The sequence below is a fragment of the Choloepus didactylus genome, chromosome 5 (genome assembly GCF_015220235.1).
Source record: "Choloepus didactylus isolate mChoDid1 chromosome 5, mChoDid1.pri, whole genome shotgun sequence".
NCBI lineage: Eukaryota > Metazoa > Chordata > Mammalia > Pilosa > Megalonychidae > Choloepus > Choloepus didactylus.
In genome coordinates this window covers 96,168,689-96,174,688 of record NC_051311.1, presented here as the reverse complement: position 1 = coordinate 96,174,688, position 6,000 = coordinate 96,168,689, and the positions used below count along the sequence as shown (strand labels likewise).

Sequence of the window (6,000 nt, the reverse complement as noted above, 5' to 3'; positions counted from 1 at the left end):
ATACTTTCAATCATTTGGGAAAAAGAATAATGCATTTCCAAGATGGAGCAAAAGAACTGTAAAAAACCATGTATCCATTAGTCATTCACTATTCACAAATTATTTCAATGAACAATATTTCTTCTTGTACTCTCAGCTTACAGCCTATAAAGAGAATAGTATAGGGCATGGTCGCTGGAAAGTGTCCTAAATAGTTAATGAGGCAAGACAAACTGAGCAGCAGCAATTCCTCTTAAGAATTTGGAAAGTAAGGAATCACCCAATGGGTGGTAACAGATGTGAAGTATAATGGGGAAGATAAGTTCTAGATTTTCTTAAAGATTGTGTACAATGGAAAAAGTCACCCGGGGAGGGGCAAGACATTCCCAGTAATGAAAAAAAGAAAAGAATTATAGCTGAAAGCTGAGAAGTGATGCCTTATTAGGAAGGAAATAAGCCTGGCTATAATAGAGAATGTGTTATGATGGTAGTGGGAAATATGTTTGGATAGTTGGGTAGTACTAATCATTAAATTATTGAGTGTGTAACAGCAGACTGTCTAGATAGGAGATATTAATTAATAGGGAGATATTTATTTTTACAGGATAAAGTATAATGACTAAATCAGTATTTGAGTTAATTTAGCCTGTCTTGATTAGACAGGCTGGTCATGGGCAGGGAGGGCAGAGCTTAGTGTCAGAAAATCTAAGGAAGAGGCTGTTAAAATAATCTGGACTGTAGCTACTGAAAATTAGGTTAAGGAACCTAGTGATGGAAATGTGGTAAAGAAACGTGCAAAAACTTCTTAAAAGAAACTGAAAATTTGGGACAGGAAGATTCCCCTTGGGAAAAAATCGTGACTCTGTCAATAATTTGCAAACTTTATTGTGCACAATCATATCCTAATTCATAAAGAAAAGAATGTAGAGCTGGTAACGGTGGAATCACCTCCAATGAATAAAAACACATTTTTGCATTACCTTTTAGTCTGAAGAGCTGCTGGCAATGTAAACCTATTGCACCATCTGAATGTACTAACTTGAAACAGCAAACTATGGCCTTTTCCCTCAAGATCAAAAGAGTGCTCTTAGGAAGCCCCAAAAGGCATGAAATCTCTGGAGGAAATACCACACTCAGGGCTCCCAGAAGTGCAAATCTGAGTACCAGTGGCAAAGGAAGGTTAGTTTGCCTCAAATTTCATGGGGATATAAAAGGATAAAGGTCATGTCTAAGGCAGCCAGGACTCAAACCACCCAGGGACCCACTGCCTGAAGTCAACACCTCCTGTAAGATATAGAAACAAAATACAGAATAATGCAGATGGCAGTCTAGTTTGACAATTTCCAGCAAGAGCTAAGCCATTGAAGCAACTCTTTGAAGTTAGCCATGTGTAACAACCCCAGGGAAAATCCCACTTGAGGACTATAGAAGCCCAAAAAATGCTGGCAAAAGAGGTCTCTCCAAAAAAGTAGGTTGAAAATCTCAGTATCAAAAGTAGGTGGCAAATAATCTACTTCGCTCCAGGCTATATGTTGAATTTTAAATGTGAAGTAGAATTATTCCAACTGTTTAAAGGCTAACATCCCTTTCCGAAGATTCCACAGAGACCCTGACCAGAAACAGCAATTGGAAAAAATATTCACATCATTCAGGCTTGTGGTATTTCGGTGACTTTTAGAGAGGAGAGCTCATTCTGTATTTGACCCCAAACCCATTTTCTTTCTTATACAAGCCAGTGCCAAAAGCAGATATCCCCATTCTGTCTGATGCTGTAAGGCAAAGAAAAAAAGAAAATAAGGTTCTTAAAAGTATTCTCAATGGTGATTCTAGTAGACAGTGGCACTTCACCACAATTTCTCTTGCTTTCTGTGTGTGCTCATGGCACATGTGTGTTTGTGTGTGTACAGAGCAGTCTCTCTCTCTCTTAGCTGGCCAGTATATAGAACTCTAATAATGATATCGATGTTTATTGAATAGTTCTATGCTTTTTTTGTTTTCAAGAATAAATAAAAAACATGGCCATACTTTTCACTGAATAAAAAGCATCTAATTTAGTTTAGTTTCTGTTGTCTTCTATCAATTTTCCCTCACTGTTTAGGGATGCAAGTTTTAACAAATACAATGTGAATGTGCTGCTTTTACTTTTAAAACTGGGAGAAAAAAAAGTGTAAATGTTGGACTAACAGTTGCAATTGTATATACTGGCACTATCACAGACTAAAATTGAGCTTTTTCATTGTTTGTTCAAGCTTCTCTAAAATTTCCAGTGTGCTGAGGAGAACAACCATGACACTGAACTTTGGAAAGAAAGCCTAAACATACAATCACCTCAGCAGGGCCCAAGGTGACAGGAGAACACTCTCACCTAAGCAAAGCACAGCAGTTCTCCATCATGTAGCTAAAAGTCATTTTTTTAACCATTTCCCATGGCTAGCACTGTGTCAAAGACTATGGAGAACATTCAAGCTAGTAAGATTTTGTCCCTACTCTAGTAGAATTTACGATTTTGATTTTCGTCATTTCCTTAGGTCCAGAAAGCTATACCCCTGAGTGAAGCAACATGGGCTAATGGCCGTATTAACAACCCCAGCTCATTAGTGAGGCTGTGCCCTGGGCACCCAGGAGAGGGCTGAGAAACGAGCTTCCTCTGCTCCCTGCCCTAAACACAGACACATCTTGAAGTTTACGTCAACAAGGTTTTAATCACTGATGGAAAACAATAACATAATAAGCTCATAAAGTTGCTGCTGAACATTCTGGGTTACACCAAAAAGTAGAAGCTCATCATTTTCATACAATGCAGAAGAGTAAACTTCCACTCTCAAAGGAGTAGGTTAGTTTTAGTCAGTAAACAATGTAGGGAGTTTTAGGAAAACGCATGCTCTGTCAGAGCCAGGGTGTGTTTCCACTAAAAAGCTATGGATGGGGTATTTACTTGAATGAAAAGTATATGAAGTATCCTGTTGGTCTGTTGTTGCTGGGGAACAAATAAGAATGTTATATATTCAGGTACTACTAGTATGAATTTAGATACTAAAGCAATAGCCAAAGAGAGATTACTTCAGTGTTTGTGCTCTTTCATGTGGCTTTCAGAGAGGACTCTCTGTTCTTGGGTGACTATAAATAAACTAGGCAGTACCAGCTCATTCCTTAGAGACAGGCCCTTTGCAATGTAAAAGCAGTATCGCATGATTTGCATAAATCATTGCCTACCTCCCTTTCCTCATATTTATGCTAATCATAACATGGCTTTGCAGGGATGAGATACACAAGGTTTTGACTGTGCTTATATATCTGCAAACTATTATTTTTATGTGAAAAAGTAAACAAAGCAGGAATGTGTATATAACCTGGCAGTCTATTTCCTTGTTGTGTGAATATGCAAAAACCCACCTGTTCAAACTTTGCAAGTGATCCCACAAGAAGAACAGCATTGACAGGTTGATGGGCTGACCCTGTATTCTAGCATTTCTAGCAGAAAATCCCAAAATGTGCATTGAAAGACTTGCCTACTGCCACAGGTAACTAACTCTGTTTATGAGGAAAACTAACTCTGTTATGATTGGAAATCTATTAGGTGCTCTGTGCTTCATGTAAATAAACAAATGTACAACATAATCTCTGCCCTCAAGCCTGCAGCTCATCAAGAAGTACATGATATCTAATGGGGTAGTGTGGAACATAGATAGGAGTATTCACCATTGTTGCTTTTACAAAGAACCAAATTAACCAATGTTTCAAAGATCATTGCTTTTTATTCCCTTGGTACCAAATCAATAAATTTCCTTCCAGCTGGCAGCTATTGCTTAATGGCTCCAAAGAGTTAATGCACTGCCTAAATTGGACACAGTTCAGTATCTACACCAAGTGGGCCCTCAATTAACATTGATGGATTGACTTTCTCACAGGCAGTAAAAGCTCAATTATAAAGATAAAGACTTTGAGACTAAAATCAGTAATTTAACAGAACTATGTGGTGAATTCTGTTTGTGACAATACAAGTATAAATACAAGAGCTATATTTATTTATTCCCACTTTTCTTTTTAAAAATGTTATAGCTAATTGACAGATAAGAAGAGATTCCCAATGCTTCATTATCTAAATGTAGGAATACTGTAGTCTTAATCTAAGCATAGGGAGAGAGTAAGATTTGGATAATTAAATACAAAAATTGATTGTGATACAGGAATGTTTATGAGGAATTTGGTGACAAACATTTGAAGATGCAAACACTTTTGATTAGCAATCATAACTTTTAATCGGAGTAACAAAGATTGCTATTACTGAGAAATAATCTGTTTGAATGGCTCATTGCAGAAAATCTTTTTAGATTTTGCCACCATCTATATTATTTTATGTTATTCTTTAAAAAGTTAAGCAGGTTTTGAAAATGTGCCAGATGTGGCCATTTAATTTGAAAGCATAATGAATTTCCTCTTCAGCGTCCATCAGGGTTGTATGGTTTAACCCCTTGATCAGGTGATATATCAGAAAGCATCTCCTTAGTCAAAGCAGAATTTTAGAAGGTGAGGGAATGCACTGTTGGGTACTTGAGCAGAGCATTGCTCTCACATCCTTTGTCCACACCGGAGCTGTGCTCCACCTTTGAAAAAGTTTCAACGAGTAAACTGATGAGTATCTAACACCGCAAGATGGGGAGTGGAATTAGTTCAGAGAGCAAAGAGTCAGCCAGAAGGTCAAAAGAACTGGAGAAAAAGCTGCAGGAAGATGCTGAGCGAGATGCAAGAACTGTAAAGTTACTATTATTAGGTAATTTTTTTTTTCCTTTTGCTTTAAAAAAACTGATTTTTCTTTAATTGTGATGTATTTATTTTTCACGAAGTTTAATTTCAATTGTGTTACCATATGGCAGATTCATTATGAAAATGTGTTTGGGAACTTAAATAGACTTTACATGCCCTCTATAAATAATTAATAACATCTTTTTCTGTTTAGTCTTTTATTTCATTCTTTATTAATCAGAAAGTCAAATATTTATTAGATGAATATTTCCTGATATCAATAATATAATTTAATATTATGGAAAGAAAACATTCACATTTATTATTTTATACCATCCTAATCATTTTCAGTTTTTTAATATTTAAAACAATCCTTTAATTATAAGTTACAAAGATTTATGATATTTTGTTTGAACAGAAATAATGTAGTCTTTAAAATCAGTTAATATGCTATTTATTTACTTGTGCTGTTAAAATCAGTTGGTCTCAACTTATTTAAGGAGTATGACAAGGTACTTTCAACATATTAATTATATTATTCAGACACCTGAATACTGCCCATGATCTTTTCTATATACTTCAATAGTACTGCATTTATATTCTTTAGGACATTTATATATTTATTTAGAATAGGAATTGTGTCTCTTCCACCTTTTAATTCTCTCAAAGCACAATATTTTACTACACAGCTATGATTTCAATAAATGTTCAATGACGTGAAAGAAGGAAAATAATCTGTATGCCACACATTCTTCTAAACTGAAGAATTTAATATGTAGTGCTCACCAAAAGCAGGAATGTTTTTCAATAATAACAAAGACCTATAAAAAGAAGAATACAAAACAAGAACTTTAATTTAGTCATAATTGTGTGTTCTCCGTGTTCGTAATTATACGAAGGAAAAACAAACAAAAAGCTTTGTTTCCTTTCAGAATTGTAACTCTCATGTGGCAAAACGTCTTCAGTTTCTTCTTTTTTGTTTTTTAAATTTTCCTTTACTGTGCCTAATTTGTTCCCATTTTCAAAAGTATCTCATAAACCAACTGTGAGATTCCCAGCTGTTCAAAGGAGAAGGAATTTTCTCTCCCTTTATACACAAGTTCTATGGCTGCACCATGACCACAGCACTTGCAAATAACCACAATTGGTTGGTGACAGAAGAATACTGGAGTAAGCTCTTCTGAAACCAGTATAAGACTCCAGAGTATTAGCTGAGGTTTTGATCAGGATCAGAAGTAATGTGGATATACAAACAGCAAATAAAAGGTGGGCCAGAAA

The 6,000-nt window shown here is 35.7% G+C and overlaps 1 protein-coding gene across 1 annotated transcript in view; it reads left to right on the top strand.

Annotated features, from left to right (window-relative positions):
- Positions 1–4,632: 4,632 nt before the first annotated feature.
- GNAT3 (G protein subunit alpha transducin 3) overlaps positions 4,633–6,000 on the top strand; it is a 48,183-nt gene continuing 46,815 nt past the window's right edge. The window contains exon 1 of the mRNA XM_037836514.1: positions 4,633–4,750. Coding sequence (XP_037692442.1) covers positions 4,633–4,750 — 118 coding nt within the window. The remainder of the gene's footprint in view (positions 4,751–6,000) is intronic.